Source organism: Staurois parvus, unplaced genomic scaffold (assembly GCF_062004578.1).
Source record: "Staurois parvus isolate SC_StPar_1 unplaced genomic scaffold, SC_StPar_1.0 ptg000173l, whole genome shotgun sequence".
NCBI classification, from domain to species: Eukaryota; Metazoa; Chordata; class Amphibia; order Anura; family Ranidae; genus Staurois; species Staurois parvus.
In genome coordinates this window covers 1,967,952-1,984,739 of record NW_028317969.1, presented here as the reverse complement: position 1 = coordinate 1,984,739, position 16,788 = coordinate 1,967,952, and the positions used below count along the sequence as shown (strand labels likewise).

Genomic DNA, 16,788 nt, shown 5'->3' with positions numbered 1-16,788 from the left:
CACCCCAAACTCACTCATCCATGTCTTTATGGACCTTGCTTGTTGGAACAAGAAGGGGACATCCCCAAATTGTTCCGGCAAAGCTGGGAGCATGAAAGTGTCCAAAATGTCTTGGTATGCTGATGCCTTAAACGTTCCCTTCACTGGAACTAGGGGGCCAAGCCCAACCCCTGAAAAACAACCCCACACCATAATCCCCCCTCCACCAAACTTTACACTGCACGATGCAGTCAAGCAGGTACCGTTCTCCTGGCAACTGCCAAACTCAGACATGTCCATCGGATTGCCAGACAGAGAAGCGTGATTGGTCACTCCAGAGAACACGTCTCCACTGCTCTAGAGTCCAGTGGTGGCGTGCTTTACACCACTGCATCTGATGCTTTGCATTGCACTTGGTGATGTAAGGCTTGGATGCAGCTGCTCGGCCATGGAAACTCATTCCATGAAGCTCTCTACGCACTGTTGTGCTAATCTGAAGGCCACATGAAGTTTGGAGGTCTTTAGCTATTGGCTCTGTAGACAGTTGGTGACTTCTGCGCACTGTGCGCTTCAGCATGCGCTGACCCCGCTCTGTCATTCTACGTGGCCGACCACTTGGTGGTTGAGTTGCTGTTGTTCCCAGTTGCTTCCACTTTGTTACAACCCCACTAACAGTGTACCGTGGAATATTTAGTAGCAAGAAATGTCTCAGATGAACTTATTGCACAGGTGACAACCTATCATGGTACCACGCTTGGAGTCACTGAGCTCCTGAGAGCGACCCATTCTTTCACCAATGTTTGTAGAAGCAGTCTGCATGCCTAGGTGCTTGATTTTATACACCTGTGGCCATGGAGCTGATTGGAACACCTGAATCACATGATATGGAGGGCTGGCCCAATATATAATAGAATTTTTTTCTAAACAGTTTGATGGTAATTTATAATAAAAAGTGTCTTCTCTCAACTGGGGAGGTAGGTGGATGACGACATGATTTCCAACTCAGCCAGTCTGAGGAAGCCTTGTTTTCATTGATGCACAGCTTCCTCTGAATGGTTGAGAAGCAAAAAGCCCGGCTCTAATTTGTTCCGGCAGGTGATGGGAAGTTGTCTGTAATTCCGCCGGAACACTGAGCTGCATGCCGCATGTAGCTGAAGCTAGTACAGTAAGATAGAGCGGCAAAATTACTTATGGAAATAGTTTGTTTGGGCCAGCTTTGCCCAAGTGAAGTATTTAAATTGGAGAGAAACATGGATTTAGGCTTTATAGTTACAGCTTGTTCAGGATGTATTGATACTTTAGAGTGCATAGTCTGGGCACAGGTTCACTATGAATGCTGCCATCACTGTCTGATATACAGACGGCCTCTAGGACTACCACCTTTAGATCCTCGTATAGGACATGGTGCTGGAAATCAGCCAAATGGAGCACCAAATACTGCGAGAAATCTAAATGCATGTTCAAGCAAACACAATTCTGATTCACCACCCTTCAGTACTCATTGACAGCATGTGACAGGTCCCCTTTATTTAGCAAGCTCGGTGCATCTTGGTAATGCGTTATTCCATATCTAGACCCCCTGTTTGGATTATAAGTGACATTTCTATTCATGAGTGGAGGTAAAAGCTCTTATTAACACGAGTTACACAGCCGATCTCCCGCTGGCATGACATTTTAAATTCATTTGAACGCTCTATTAGCGGAACAAAGACCGACCTTGATGGAGCAGCTGATTAATCCTCCGCGGTTATGCACTTTCAGGACTCGCTCGAAAAGTTCATTTCTCTTATTGGCGTCCGCGGCGTAATCTCCTTCCGAGAGCTCGATGGGTTCCGAGACCCCGCCGGTGAAATCAACAAGGGCATCCGCTGTGTTCCCGCCATCAAGAGCCTCGTAGCATCCTGCCAGCCTGGTAATCAGAAGGAAGATGTTAAGGGGAGGTGGGAAGAGCTTCATGCTTCAATAGACCAGCTTTTAAAGCCCAATTCCTACCATTTTTTTCTTTTTTTTTTTTTAAGTTAAAATTTTTATTAGGTTTGTATTTTTTTTCTGTGACCCACTAACAACGTATGTTAATACAAACTCTATTTTTTTTATTTTTTTTAGAGAGTTTGTTTTAGCATACGCTGTTTGTGGGTCGCAGAAAAAAAATACAAACTCAAATAAAAATTGTTACTTTAGAAAAAACAAAAAGCTAATAAAAATTGTAACCTTAAAGAAAAAAAAAAAAAAACTACAAAAAATTGTAACTAAAACAAAACAAAAAAAACAATAAAAATTGTAACTAAAACAAAAAAAAATTGTAACTATAATAAAAAAACAAATGAATAAAAATTGTAACTTTAATAAAAAAAAAACCTAATAAAAATTGTAAATTAAGAAAAAAAAAAAATTGGTTGGAGTTGGGCTTTAATTAGCATTGTAGTTTTGAACTGTAATGTTCCATTACTGTATACAGTTTTCTCAAGCAAATCTTTTTCGTAATCTGTTGTAAGGGCCGGTTAAGGGGAGTTGGGAAAAGCTTCATGCTCCAATAGAACAGCTTTTAAAGCCCAACTCCTACCATTATTTTCTTTTTTTGTTTTTTTTAAAGTTACAATTTTTATTAGGTTTGTATTTTTTTCTGTGACCCACTAACAGCGTATGTTAATACAAACTCTATTTTTTATTTTTTTTAGAGAGTTTGTTTTAGCATACGCTGTTAGTGGGTTGTAGAAAAAAAATACAAACCCAAATAAAAATTGTTACTTTAAAAAAAAAAAAAAAAAAAAAACCTAATAAAAATTGTAACCTTAAAGAAAAAAAAAAAAAACTACAAAAAATTGTCTCTAAAACAAAACAAAAAAAAACCCCCAATAAAAATTGTAACTAAAACAAAACAAAAATAAAAATTGTAACTTTAATAAAAAAAAACAAATGAATAAAAATTGTAACTTTAATAAAAAAACAAATAAAACAAAAAACAATAAAAATTGTAACTAAAACAAAAAAAAATTGTAACTATAATAAAAAAACAAATGAATAAAAATTGTAACTTTAATAAAAAAAATCCTAATAAAAATTGTAACTTAAGAAAAAAAAAATTGGTTGGAGTTGGGCTTTAATTAGCATTGTAGGTTTGAACTGTAATGTTCCATTACTGTATACAGTTTTCTCAAGCAAATCTTTTTCGTAATCTTTTGTAAGGGCCGCTTAAGGGGAGTTGGGAAAAGCTTCATGCTCCAATAGACCAGCTTTTAAAGCTCAATTCCTACCATTTTTTTTTTTTTTTTTTTTTTTTTAAAGTTACAATATTTATTAGGTTTGTATCTTTTTTTCTGTGACCCACTAACAGCATATGTTAATACAAACTCTATTTTTTCTTTTTTTTAGAGAGTTTGTTTTAGCATACACTGTTAGTGGGTCGTAGAAAAAAATACAAACCCAAATAAAAATTGTTACTTTAAAAAAAACAAAAACCTAATAAAAATTGTAACCTTAAAGAAAAAAAAAACTACTAAAAATTGTAACTAAAACAAAACAAAAAAAAGCAAAATAAAAATTGTAACTAAAACAAAAGAAAAACAAATAAAAATAGTAACTTTATTAAAAAAACAAATGAATAAAAATTGTAACTTTAATAAAAAAAAAAAACCTAATAAAAATTGTAACTTAAGAAAAAAATAAAATTGGTTGGAGTTGGGCTTTAATTAGCATTGTAGGTTTGCACTGTAATGTTCCATTACTGTATACAGTTTTCTCAAGCAAATCTTTTTCGTAAGGGCCGGCTCACACTACAGAAACGCAGTCCAGATGTGTTCCGGATGTATTTTTGCATGCACTTTTTTACGTGTTTTGGTGCATTTCGGTGCAGTTTTGATGCATTCCAGTCGGTTTTTTATGCATTCCAGTTCCTTTCTTCCCTCTTTTCCTTCAATTTAAATAGGGACATGTGCATTCCAGTGCATTTTTGATGTGTTTTGTTATGCGGTTTACCGCGTTCCAGTACAGTTCTGTGCAGCCTGTTCTACTTTTTTTTCTGTAACTGGAACTGCAAGCACTGATGTGAACTATGACATTGACAACCATATCTCCTACTTTCTATGCATTTTGGATGCAGAAAAAAAGCAACTGAAACGCATGTAGTGTGAACTGGCCATAAACCCTAAGCTGCGGCTTTGCAGGCCTATCAACTAGGCAGTTCAGCAACCAACTGAAGGAGCTTGCACACCAAGCTGACAACACTGCTGCTAACTGCGAGGCAACAGCTTAGCGTTGTCAGCCTTCAACAAGAAGTGCTATTCCTTGGAACTCTCTCTAGTAAGGAACTTTGCAGCACATTCCCAATAAATAATTTTCTTAGAGAGTATCACCAAAAAAAGAAAAATATTTGTTAAAGACATTGTCCACTTTAGACTGTTTTTGTTGTTTTAACTAGGTATTAGTATAGCTGTATTCCCTGTGCCGTTTGTTTGCCTTACCTTGTAATGATGGGCTCACAGTTTGTAGTGTCACGGCTGATCGATTCCCGTGTCCATGTATTCATTCACCTAGCTTGTCCCCATTCACCAAAAGGACATGCAATGTTCTTGTTTTGGGTCACACAGGAGCCGGCCATGCCTCTCCATTTCTCTGTATTGCATTCCAAATGTGGGAGTGCCAGAATGATGAAACCGCACTGCTTTCCTTCATTGCTCTGCCTGCTTTTGCCAGTTTTAGGTTTTATTACTAGTTTTTATCGGCAGAGCACTAAACAAAGTCCCAGGGATTGTGGGATATGTAGTGTCTTCACAGGAAGTGTCAGTTCTCACACTACAATCCCTGACCCTCGACAAGCTGTCATCTCTCCTTCAAACCCTTTTTTTTTATAAACGAATGTCATACTTACCTGCTCTGTGAAGTGGTTTTGCACAGAGCGGCCCAATCCCCCAATTTCTCGGGTCCCCCGCTGGCACTCCTGGCCCCTCCCTCCTGAAAAGTGTCCCCACAGCAAGCATTGGCTCTCTGGCTGTGATTAACAGCAGCAGGAGCCAATGGCAATCGTTCACATCGTTGGATCGAGATAGGGCTCAGGAAAGCATTGGGGGTTGCACACAGAGGTTTTTGAATACAATGCATGAAGGTAGAAAAAGCTTAAGGCTTCATGCACAGTGGACATTTTCACAGCTGCTCCTAGGGGAGTCAAGTATTCTTTATTCACTGCATCTGAACTCTCCTGCATGTTATCCTATTATTATTATACAGGATTTATATTATTATACAGGATATATATTATTATTATTATACAGGATTTATATTATTATACAGGATATATATTATTATTATTATACAGGATTTATATTATTATTATTATTATTATAATACAGGATTTATATTATTATTATTATTATTATACAGGATTTATATTATTATTATTATTATACAGGATTTATATTATTATTATACAGGATTTATATAGAGCCAACAGTTTGCTCAGCACTTTACAATATAAAGGGAGACAATACAGCAACAAAACAGTTCAATACAAGAGGGATAGGAGGGCCCCGCTCCTTGGAGCTTACAATTTAAGAGGGAGGGGCTGGTGGGTCAGGGCTGCTGACAGAAGCCACAGGGCCCTATATAGCAAACCTGAGAGGGCCCCCCCCCCCAAAAAAAAAAACACAGTTTACTAGGCTTCAGTTATGAATGAACACAGTGTGTGATCAGTACCGGTCACTTATTGTGTTCATTCTGGAAAGGAAGGGGAAATCATTAGAACCGATCACCTGTGTGACTCTCTCTAGAGCAGCTGAGCCAGCGGGATGGAGAGGAGAAGAAGCCAGCTTTCAGATGTTGCAGAGAGAGCCATACAGGGGATCGGTTCCAGTAACTGCCCCCCACGCTGTGCTGATCACTTTCCCTGCCACATCTGATGCACTTAGCTGACTGGGATCCCCTCCGTACAGGACGACTGGTGGTACCCCCTTATCCACGGCCCTGCTGGTGGTACAAATGGAAATAACTGTGGGGGATGAACTGATAGGAGAAATAGTATATTTGGTTATTAGCTGAGAGAGGATCAATTTTCAGGGAGATCAATTTTCAGGGATCGCCTAAAAGTGGGCAGAGTAGGTGATAGTAGGTGATTAGGGTATAGAGTTCCTGAGGATGGGGGAGGCTCTGGAGAAGTCCTGGAGACGAGCATGGGAGGAGGAGACAAGGGAGCAAGAGAGCAGGAGGTCGTGCGAGGAGCGGAGAATACGGTTTTGGTGGTATTTGGAGACAAGATTGCTGATGTAATTTGGGGCAGAGTTATCAATGGCTTTATATGTTATTGTTAATGTTTTGAATTTTATCCGCTGGGCAATGGGAAGCCAGTGGAGGGATTGGCAGAGAGTGGTGGAGGCCAGTGGAGGGATTGGCAGAGAGAGGTGGCAGATACAGAACGGTTAGTAAGGTGGATGAGTCTGGCCGCAGCATTCATGATAGACTGGAGGGGGGATAGCCTGCGATGAGGTCGGCCAATGAGGAGGGAGTTACAATAGTCAAGGCGAGATATAACAAGGGAGTGAATAAGTTGCTTAGTGGTTTCCGAGGTTAGGAACGGCCGTATCTTGGAGATGTTGTGGAGGTGAAGTCTACATGATTTGGACAGTGATTGGATCTGGGGGTGAAAGGACAGATGGGAGTCTAGGATTACACCTAGTACCCTGGCATGAGGGGAGGGAATGATGGTTGTAATATTGATCTTGATGGAGAAGTCAGGGGAGGGGGCACGGGCTGGGGGGAATAGTAGGAGCTCAGTTTTAGATCCTATGTGTCCATGCACACATAAGATTTTAGCAGGATGCCAGGGCATCCTCCAGCAGCTGCTTTTTGGCTGAAGAACCACTTGATGCACTTAAAAACGCAGGTAAAATGCCTAAACGCACTTAAAACGCTAGGCGTGTTTAGCGCTCAAGTGTTCATTTAATTCAATGGCCAGAATACATGATTTTTTCCGGCCAACAAAATTAACACCCAAACTTAAACATGTGTAAATGCATGTAAACGTGGTACACACGTTTTCGTGTCCAAAATGCTGCTTACTTCTAAGGGAGTTCAAATGGAAGTAAATGCATTGGAAACGAATTAATCCATTCCGGAGGTCAGAAAAAAGTTAAAAAAAAGTTTTATCTGTTCAAAACTCTTTACAAAGTGCACTTTAAAGGCATAAATACTGTACAGGGACATGATTAAAAAAAAAATCGTAAATGTATTAAAAACTAATTCAACTCGTAAAAAAAAACTAATTAATCCGTTTCCGGAGGTCAGAAAAATGTAAAGAAAAAGTCTTTTATCTGTTCAAAACTCTTTATAAAGTGCTCCATGCCACCATCAAACCCGCCCCGCAGGTCAGAGTACTTGGTGTCATTCTGGACTCCAACCTATCCTTCCATCTCCAAGTCCAATCTTTAACAAACTCGTGCAGACTCCACCTCCGCAACATCGCCAAAATCCGCACGTTCCTAACCCCAGAAACCACTAAACAGCTCATCCACTCCCTCATCATATCACGACTCGACTACTGCAACTCCCTCCTCACTGGCCTGCCTCGCCACAGGCTATCCCCGCTTCAGTCCATCCTGAATACGGCTGCCAGACTCATCCACCTTACCAACCGCTCCGTTTTTGCCACCCCCCTCTGCCAATCCCTCCACTGCCTTCCGATTGCCCAACGAATCAAATTCAAAATGCTAACACTGACGTACAAAGCTGTCCATCATACTGCCCCAAACTACATCACCGACCTAATATCCAAGTACCACCCTACATACACTCTCCGCTCCTCACAAGACCTCCTTCTCTCCAGTTCCCTGGTCTCCTCCCATGCTCGCCTCCAGGACTTCTCCAGGGCATCTCCCATCCTCTGGAACTCCCTACCCCAATCCATCAGACTATCACCTACTCTTCTCTCCTTTAGGCACACCCTAAAAACCCACCTCTTCAGGGAAGCCTACCCCACCCTCTGCTAACTGCCGATCTCCTCCACTCTTCCTACCACTCCATCCCCCACAGCTTTTCCTCCTGTACCACCATCCCCTCCCTCCTAGATCGTAAGCTCCAAGGAGCAGGGCCCTCGCACCCCTTGTGTATTGCATTGTATTGTTATTGTACTGTCTCATGTATTGTCTCCCATTGTAACGTACAGCACTGAGCGAACTGTTGGTGCTTTATAAATACTGTGTAATAATAATTTTAAAGGCATAAATACTGTACAGGGATATGACTAAAAATTAATTCGTAAATGCATTGAAAACCAATTAATCTGTTCCGGAGGTCAGAAAAAGTAAAAAGAATTTTTAGCTGTATAAAGTGCACATTAAAAGGCATAAAAGAACATGATTAAAAAAAAAAATCGAAAATGCATTGAATAACAATTAATCCGTTTCGGAGGTCGGAAAAAAGTAAAGAAAAAGTCTATTATTATTTATTTTATTATACTTTTATTTATTTATTATTTATTCAAAACTCTTTATAAAGTGCACTTTAAAGGCATAAAAACTGTACAGGGATATGATTAAAAATTAATTCATAAATGCATTGAAAACCAATTAATCCATTCCGGAGGTCAGAAAAAAAGTCAAAAAAAGTTTTATCTGTTCAAAACTCTTTATAAAGTGCACTATAAAGGCATAGTACTGTACAGGATATCGTATGTACTCTCCAGCGCCTCAGGATATGCACAGCCAAAAGGGAAGCCAAAAGGTACCAGGACAGCGACAACCAAACGAAATGCTTCAGGGGTGCAGCCCTCCTCAGACGGGGAAATCAGCCACTGGATAGAGAGAAAACAGGTGGCGCACACACCTAGTGCATTATCCAAGGTTTATTGTGGGAGTGAAAGAATAATAAAAACATACTCACAGACGAAGCATGTATCTAAAAAGCATAGAAAAATGACAATGGCCACAACGGCAGGCAAGGTGTTCTCACTGTCAGTGCGGTCAAATTCTGACGCGTTTCGGGGACGAATCCCTTTCCTCAGAGCTGATGGCCAACCTCTGATGCTGATGTATGATGAATGGAAAGTAAGAGTCTTGCTGTTGATGCCTGAGTGGGATGGGAACCTGCCGTTGTGGCCATTGTCATTTTTCTATGCTTTTTAGATACATGCTTCGTCTGTGAGTATGTTTTTATTATTCTTTCACTCCTACAATAAACCTTGGATAATGCACTAGGTGTGTGCGCCACCTGTTTTCTCTCTATAGTACTGTACAGGGACATGATTAAAAAAAAACAAAAAAACTCGTAAATGCATTGAAAACCAATTAATCCATTCGTATTGCGAAAAAAGTTTGTAAACCGAGGCATTATTTTCATTGGTGAGCCAAAAATTACGTTAACCGAGGTATGCCTGTACTTGCAAAAAAAATGTGCATTTATTATTTTTGTCTAAAAGGTGAACTTATCCTTTAAGATGCAACTTTCCTGCTACTACTGAGAGTTTACATTGCAGTCTATGGTACTCAAGTCGCATGAAAGTCGCATCAAAGTAGTGCAGGTTCCTTTTTTTAAAGTTGCTGCGACATGAAGTCACATGTCGCAGCAGGGAAGTCAGGCGACTTTGTGTTCAAAATCGCATGACAAATGTGAATGAAGCCTCAACCTCTTACAGACACTTTCATCGCCGCCCCCCCATCCATGGGCACATACAGTCAATTATTGTAGCGACAGGCCCAGGGGCGTACTGACCATTTGGAAACTCAGGCACTGCCCTAGGGCCTGGGGTCAGTAGGGGGCCCCATGAAATGCCCCTGGTACCTTTTATAGGTTTTTTTGAGTGTGGGCAAGGACACAGGGGCCCCATGATCCCTTATTGCCCGGGGGCCCAATGAGTTGTCAGTCCACCCCTGGACAGGCCTATAAGAGAACAGAGGAAATCACGGAGGCCGCTACGTACTTGGCATAAGCCTTCTCCACCAAGGCACACCACAGTTCATTCTTCTCATTGGAATGGCAGTAGATGAGCTCATTATTGATCGTCGGGAGTCTGTCATCGATCACCACGTCCACCCACTCCCCGAACCGCCAGAAATGGAAGTGAAAGATCCCGCAGTAATTTTCAGGCTTTTCCGCGGTCCACTCCTGTTCCTTCCAGTTGGGAATCACCTGTGTGCACACAGAGGAGGATACGAGGTTAGCACATGCAGCAACTGGGCAACAAAATGACAGGGGAACAAAAATGGCTGCTGAGACGCCAACGAGAATTCCATTATTTGTCGCTGCGTTTTCAGCGGTCAACCCAATATGCTGCACCAGAAGTCCACGTTATAGAAATACTCTGTGTATTAAAGCTGGACGTCAGGTAAACAACTAAATACACAAGTGAAAACACGAAAGTCTAGGTTCACACCTATGCGTCTTCCGTTGTGTTTTGCAGAAACGCACAGCAGTCCCTTTAACATGATTTCCTATGGGACACGTTCACATCTCCACGTTTTCACCCGGGGCGGTTTTTTGAAAGGGTCAGGGACTGTTTTAAACACAAGGCATTGCGTTTTTGGTTCAATAGACTTCAATGAAGATGCTGCAGAAAAGCGTTTTTGATGCGTTTTAGCCCTGGTTCACACTGATGCGGTGCAGAATTCGCAGCGTTTTCAATGCGGATTCCGCAAAGCATTAGAATCGCACCCCATTCATGCAAATCGCTGCGGGTGTGTCCGATATTCTCATCGTGTGTACGTGTAAGGCTGGCCATACATGTGCAGATTTCAGTCAAGAATATTAGTTTCAAGAATATTCATTTGATTTTCTAATCGTGAAGCTGGCCATACACGCATAGATTTCATTTGAGAATTTTCGTTTCAAGAATATTTGTTTGATTTTCTAATCGTATTCTTGTTTTTAAATTTGAGTTTAAGCCCAGGTTTACACTGATGCGGTGCGGAATTTGCAGCGTTTTCTGTGCAAATACCACACCACATCAGAATCGTACCCCGTTCATGCGAACTGCTGCGGGTGTGTATGTTAAGACTATTCTATCAGTGTCCAGCAGAGCACTAGTTAAAGCTTGTAGGAGTTTTTATTTTCCTCTGACTGTCGTATGAGACTACATAACCCCTGACCCTCTCTCTGGACAACGCTGATTGGGCCTGTGCTGATCACATGCACTCTCGCAAAAAAAAAAAACAAAAAAAAACACACTGGCAATACACAAACTGAGCATGTGCAGCTTGCCCCCAAAGCTCTGTTCTATCAGCAGATGTATTGGGGACAGTAGAAAGGGAGGATCAGAGAAGACCGGATCAAACAGCATTTTTACACAATGCGGAGGATTAACCCCTTAGGTTCCGCATTAATAGTAGGTTACATGGTTTCCAATGGCATAGTTCACACCAGTGCGTTCCAGTTGCAGAAAAAAAAAAAAGTTTCTGAACTGTACTGGAATGCAGTAAAATACACCAAAACACACGTCCTTATTTAAAGTGTTACTAAACCCAGGACCCTGCATTCCCTATATATGATCTCCTAGGACCCTGCATTCACTATATCTGGTCTCCCCGGACCCTGCATTCACTATATCTGGTCTCCCAGGACCCTGCATTCACTATATCTGGTCTCCCCGGACCCCGCATTCACTATATCTGGTCTCCCCGGACCCCGCATTCACTATATCTGGTCTCCCCGGACCCCGCATTCACTATATCTGGTCTCCCCGGACCCTGCATTCACTATATCTGGTCTCCCTGGACCCTGCATTCCCTATATCTGGTCTCCCTGGACCCTGCATTTACTATATCTGGTCTCCCCGGACCCTGCATTCACTATATCTGGTCTCCCTGGACCCCACATTCACTATGTCTGGTCTCCCCGGACCCTGCATTCACTATGTCTGGTCTCCCCGGACCCTGCCTTCACTATATCTGGTCTCCTAGGATCCTGCATTTACTATATCTGGTCTCCCCGGGCCCTGCATTCACTATATCTGGTCTCCCACAGTACACACAACATGGAAATGCTATTATTTTAGTAAAAATAAACTGCTAAATACCTTTTCTCATCAATAGTATATCGCAGTGTCCAGCCGAGCACATGTTAAAGCTTGTAGGAGGAGTTTTCATTCTGCTCTAAGAAGATGCAGAACCCCTGACCTTTGTCTGGACAGTGCTGATTTGCCCTGTGCTGATCACATGCTCTCTCCTAATAAAAAAAAAAAACCTCTCTAGCAATACACACCAAACAAAGCATGTGCAGAGCAACTCCACACTATGTGTCTTATCAGGAGATAAGAGGGGGGCACTGGAAGAAGAAGAGGATCAGAGAAGACAGGATCCAACAGCGTTTTTACACAATACAGAGGATGCAAAAGCATGCTTGTTATGTTATGCTTGTTATACTCACTGTGGAACCTAAGGGGTTAATCCCTTAGGTTCCACAGTGAGTATAACAAGCATGCTTTACTGCATATACAGACTGATTTTACTGTTGTGGGTTTGAAAGCACCGCATGATGTCTCTGCAAAAGTTGCAACTTATCACAGTCTTATGTGCAGTGAGAACATCCTCTGATCATAACACCTCGCAACAAAGTCTGTATTTAATGTTCTCCTACTAAGAACCCCAGCTGACGATCCATTATATAGTGTGCGTTGATTACCACCAAAGTGCCATTAATGGAGATCGGGGAGACGGCTATTAACCATCCTGCTTACAGCCATATGCCACTGAAGTGCACTATCTGTGCAGCATACGCAACGTTTTTAGCAGCCCTTAAGTGCTCAGATCACGGATGTTCCATAATTCCATCCACCGCACGTGCAATGCTGTCCTCTTCTTTACTGCACACTGGACCATCCCATGCTTTGCAATGTAGTAAATCCCGGCATTAAGATTGAGATTCCCCCTTAAAGGATCGTCTTTCTCCTTTTCCTCACATAAGGTGTATATATAGGGCAGTGATGGCGAACCTTTTTGAGCCCGAGTGCCCAAACTTCAACCCAAAACCAACTTATTTCTTTCAAAGTGCCAACACTGCAATGAAACCTGAATATCGAGCTTTTGGTTTAGAAAAAACAACTCGTACAGTAGTGCAAACTAATTAACAGTACAGGGATGACCAGAGACTGCGGACACAGTACAGGGATGACCAGAGACTGCGGACACAGTACAGGAGATGACCGGAGACTGCAGACAGTACAGGGATGACCAGAGACTGCAGACAGTACAGGGATGACCAGAGACTGCAGACACAGTACAGGGGATGACCAGAGACTGCAGACATAGTACAGGAGATGACCAGAGACTGCAGACATAGTACAGGGGATGACCAGAGACTGCAGACATAGTACAGGGGATGACCAGAGACTGCAGACATAGTACAGGAGATGACCAGAGACTGCGGACATAGTACAGGAGATGACCAGAGACTGCGGACACAGTACAGGAGATGACCAGAGACTGCAGACATAGTACAGGGGATGACCAGAGACTGCGGACACAGTACAGGAGATGACCAGAGACTGCAGACATAGTACAGGGGATGACCAGAGACTGCAGACACAGTACAGGGATGACCAGAGACTGCGGACATAGTACAGGAGATGACCAGAGACTGCGGACAGTACAGGGATGACCAGAGACTGCGGACAGTACAGGGATGACCAGAGACTGCGGACACGGTACAGGGATGACCAGAGACTGCGGACACAGTACAGGGATGACCAGAGACTGCGGACAGTACAGGGATGACCAGAGACTGCGGACAGTACAGGAGAAGACCAGAGACTGCGGAAAGCACAGGGATGACCAGAGACTGCGGACAGTACAGATGACTGCTGACCTTTGGGGAGGGAGGGGGAGCGGGTACCTGAATTTGACAGGTACCCGCTCTTACTTCCGCAGAGTTTTTTTTTTATCTTACCTGTTCCTCTATCCAGCCGCGCGCTGTCTTCCCGGCTTCTGTAGTGTGGGCGCTCGTCGGACAGCCGGATGCCCAGTGCGCATGCGCGAGAAGCGCTGCGCTTTGTGATTGGTCCGGCGGCTTCTGGGATCTGTCATGTGTCCCAGGTACCGCCTTACCATTCACAAAGAGCACTGCTTCTTGCGCATGCGCACTTGGGACCGGGCTGTCACGCACACTACAGAAGCTGGGAAGACAGCGCGCCGCTGGATAGAGGGACAGGTACGGTCCCACTGCAGAGCTGAGCGGCCGGCCCGGGATTCTGACACGGCGGCGGTGGAAATACCGGACCGGCCGCTCTATATTCGCTCCATAAGACGCACTGACATTTTCCCCCCTTTTTTGGGGGAAAAAAAGTGCGTCTTATGGAGCGAAAAATACGGTATTCTCTTGGCGTGACCACAGATAAGGCTCGGCGTGCCGGCTGTGGCACGCGTGCCACGGGTTCGCCATCACTGATATAGGAGATGTCAGCCGTGGCACCAAGGACCTTGTTAACCCCTCAGCTGTGGACCGTATAGAAGGACCTTGTTAACCCCTCAGCTGTGGACCGTATAGAAGGACCTTGATAACCCCTCAGCTGTGGACCGTATAGAAGGATCTTGATAACCCCTCAGCTGTGGACCGTATAGAAGGACCTTGTTAACCCCACAGCTGTGGACCGTATAGAAGGACCTTGTTAACCCCACAGCTGTGGACCGTATAGAAGGACCTTGTTAACCCCACAGCTGTGGACCGTATAGAAGGACCTTGTTAACCCCTCAGCTGTGGACCGTATAGAAGGACCTTGTTAACCCCTCAGCTGTGGACCGTATAGAAGGACCTTGTTAACCCCTCAGCTGTGGACCGTATAGAAGGACCTTGTTAACCCCTCAGCTGTGGACCGTATAGAAGGACCTTAATAACCCCTCAGCTGTGAACCGTATAGAAGGACCTTAATAACCCCTCAGCTGTGAACCGTATAAAAGGACCTTGTTAACCCCTCAGCTGTGGACCGTATAGAAGGACCTTGATAACCCCTCAGCTGTGGACCGTATAGAAGGACTTTGATAACCCCTCAGCTGTGGACCGTATAGAAGGACCTTGATAACCCCTCAGCTGTGGACCGTATAGAAGGACTTCAAAAAACCCCTCAGCTGTGGACCATATAAAAGGACCTTAATAACCCCTCAGCTGTGGACCATATAGAAGGACATTAATAACCTCTCAGCTGTGGACCATATAGAAGGACATTAATAACCTTTCAGCTGTGGACTGTATAGAAGGACTTCAATAACCCCTCAGCTATGGACCGTATAGAAGGACCTTAATAACCCCTCAGCTGTGGACTGTATAGAAGGACTTCAATAACCCCTCAGCTGTGGACCGTATAGAAGGACCTTAATAACCCCTCAGCTGTGCACCATATAGAAGGACCTCGATAACCCCTCAGCTGTGGACCGTATAGAAGGACCTTAATAACCCCTCAGCTGTGGACCGTATAGAAGGACCTTAATAACCCCTCAGCTGTGGACCGTATAGAAGGACCTTAATAACCCCTCAGCTGTGGACCGTATAGAAGGACCTCAATAACCCCTCAGCTGTGGACCGTATAGAAGGACCTCAATAACCCCTCAGCTGTGGACCGTATAGAAGGACCTTAATAACCCCTCAGCTGTGGACCATATACATGTAAACGAGCCCCAAGGGTGCCGCTGCCAAAAGGGCTCATTCCCAAGTGCAGAAAGCACTGCTGCTCTTCTGAAAAGTGATCCGAGTGTGTGATTTGTTGCCTCCTCACCCCCTGATTTAAACCCATCATTGTCATGCAATTGCGAAATGGTAGTACGGCAATTAGAGGGTTAAACCATTGCTGGAGGTTCCGCATCTCTGCTGAACAAAAACCCTGTGTGTATACATGATAAGTGCTCTGCAGGATTGGGGAACAATATTGGTAAAAGATAGGTGACGTTATTGTCAGGTGAGTCCAATGCACACAGATTTCTGCTCAGATCACAAGAAATCATCCATCTACATCAAACCTGCACTGACTGACATCTGTTCCCTGCCAGAGCGAGCCTGTACACCCCCCCAGCTACACAGCCTGCCGAGAGCTGATTAATGGAGCGTCCGCAACTGAGCAGCTGCTCTATTTATCACTGTGATTGCTCCATCATCAGCTGGGTACTAATACATCAAGAGGATTCTATAAGGAAAGACAGCAAAAGGCAGTAACCCAGAGCAACCAATCAGAATTCATCAATGTCCATCTTCCTTGAAACGAGCAGTATCTGCTGATCGGTTCATGTGGCACTACCTGTCATAAAAAGGTTGCCAGTGCTCCCCTGGCTAGTTACTGGGATGTCTTGGGGCTCAAAAACTTTTAAGACACTGACCTGGAATGATCATACAGAGGTTAGCGTCTTAGATGGTGAAACCTATTATGAGGTTCTTAGCTGTGTTTCAAAATGTTCGACACAGATCAGCCCCTGCTGTAGCCGCTCATCTTCATCTTGTGACTTGCTACAAAGTTGCAATGTACAATCTGATCACGGGGGAAGAGGAAACTGAGGAAATGCTTCCTCTTGTATGCAGCACACTGATGACATTGTCTCAGCCTAGACAATAAACAAGACTAAAGCTCATAGACAGCTTTTTAATTTAATGATAAAAATTACAAACCTGTAAAATTATAAAAAAAAGTCAACTATATGGAGGATGTAAAAAAGAGATGTGAAGTGTAACAAAAAGGTGGGTTTTGGCAGAGGGGGTAGATTTGAGTATTTTTTTTAATAAGGCCTTGTTTACATGCAGGGCTGCTGTTAGAAATCACGGAGCCCCATACAGCCAACCTAACAGGGCCCCCCTCAAATAAACACATTTCACTGTGCTTCAGTTATGAACGAACACAGTGAGCGATCAGTACCAATC

General features: G+C 43.4%; 1 protein-coding gene across 1 annotated transcript in view; it reads right to left on the bottom strand.

The window, feature by feature from the left end:
• CAPN5 (calpain 5) overlaps positions 1 to 16,788 on the bottom strand; it is a 176,651-nt gene that overhangs the window by 37,591 nt on the left and 122,272 nt on the right. The window contains exons 4-5 of the mRNA XM_089676752.1: positions 9,881 to 10,089; positions 1,696 to 1,888 (exon numbers count right to left, since the gene is read on the bottom strand). Coding sequence (XP_089532878.1) covers positions 1,696 to 1,888; positions 9,881 to 10,089 — 402 coding nt within the window. The remainder of the gene's footprint in view (positions 1 to 1,695; positions 1,889 to 9,880; positions 10,090 to 16,788) is intronic.